We start from the raw sequence: 1417 nt of genomic DNA, 5'->3' as shown, positions 1-1417 counted from the left end.
GCACGACAGCACCAGCCGGTCGTATCGCGGGGCGTTCGCGAACGCCGTGAGCTCGTTCCGCCGCACCGCGCTGCTCAGCGCCGCTTCGAGAGAGGGCGTGCTGCTGAGGGTTGCACCAGCGTCACCGCCGACAACGGCTCGCGCTTCCTCCTCGGAGAGGCTGAGCATCACCTGCTGCTCGTCGAGGTCGTCCCAACTTCCGCTGCCGTCGCGAGGCGGCGCAGGCGGTGGAGGTGCTGTCGGCTCGGCAGCAGACCCGTCCGCCTCTGAGGACAGCGCGCCGGGTTTGGAGAACATCTGGGCAAACACGGCCTTCTCCTTGTGCGCAGGAAGCTCGTCTTGTGTCAGCCGCAGGTTGGCCACGCGCAGCAACAGCCGATCACCAGAGTCGAGGTGGACGCCGACTCGCTCCCTGTTATGATCATACGAGACGGCACGCCCGAGCTTGCCGTTGTGCTCCGGCTTGGCCGAGAGGCCGTGCACCTCGACGCGTGCACCCGCGGGGACGGGCGGCATCGAAAAGTTGATGAAGGGATGCTGGCGTGGCCCGCGTACTAACGCCGGCGTCGTAAACCGCCGTTTTCTTTTTCGCCGTCTCGATTGGGGTGCCCCACTCGTGTGTGCTTTATCGCAGGTACTAGTGTGGGACCTGCGGCGGTACCCGTCTCTGTTGTTCGGGCAGTGAGAGACGCAGGATCTGCACGCCAAAGTGGCGCCACTCCGCATTTGCATTTTGGTTTTGGGTTGTCGGAGATCATCCATCAGCACTCATGTCTCATCAGTCAGTCACGTCAGTCAAAGCAGTCGTGGTACTCATCAGTCAGTCACGGCAGTCAAAGCAGTCGTGGCACGTGGAGCAGTCGCTGCATGCAACGGCGCCGCCACACGCTCCGGACGACCCCGACACACACCGACACACCACGCACAATGGGAGGCTATCGCGCACGATCGGGCATCGCGCCGCAAACAACTCGCCGCACAAATGGGGGGGGGGGGGGGGGGGCAAAATCCCACACACACCGGAGCAGCACAGACACCTTACACGTCAGCGCTCGCTCGATGTGGCCGGCGCTCTCCCCTCGGTCCTATCTCGCCTTTTCAACGGCGGCGTGCGGCCACGCGCCGCGCCGAGCCGGTCTCGGCGGGAGACCTCGGAGCCGCACGCGATGCGGGCATGCGCGATGGCTCCGTTGGCTCCGTGCCTAAGGCAGATCGATTAGGGTGTGAGCTGCGGCAGCCACCGTTTCTGTACCCGCTCGATCACGTGCAGGCCGTCGGAGGCCGCGCTGGATGGCCCAGGGCCGGCGGCGGTGAAGGCGTCCGTCGATGAAGGGATGTCGTCGAGGGAGCCATCGTGCACCGGTCCAGTGTCCCACGAAGAGATCGCAGTCGACTTGGAGAGTGTGTTCGGCCCTGA

The 1417-nt window shown here is 65.1% G+C and overlaps 1 protein-coding gene across 1 annotated transcript; it reads right to left on the bottom strand.

Annotated features, from left to right (window-relative positions):
* Positions 1-12: 12 nt before the first annotated feature.
* Positions 13-516, bottom strand: EMIHUDRAFT_257836 (hypothetical protein; the record flags this gene model as incomplete). The annotated part of the gene is made up of 1 exon (XM_005762487.1): positions 13-516. A coding segment is annotated over one exon (504 nt), but the record flags the coding sequence as incomplete, so codon positions are not given.
* Positions 517-1417: the final 901 nt, after the last annotated feature.

The sequence above is a fragment of the Emiliania huxleyi genome (assembly GCF_000372725.1).
Source record: "Emiliania huxleyi CCMP1516 unplaced genomic scaffold EMIHUscaffold_6765, whole genome shotgun sequence".
Lineage (NCBI taxonomy): Eukaryota > Haptophyta > Isochrysidales > Noelaerhabdaceae > Emiliania > Emiliania huxleyi.
Note: the sequence above shows the minus strand (reverse complement) of the source record. Positions and strands in the feature narration are given on the sequence as shown.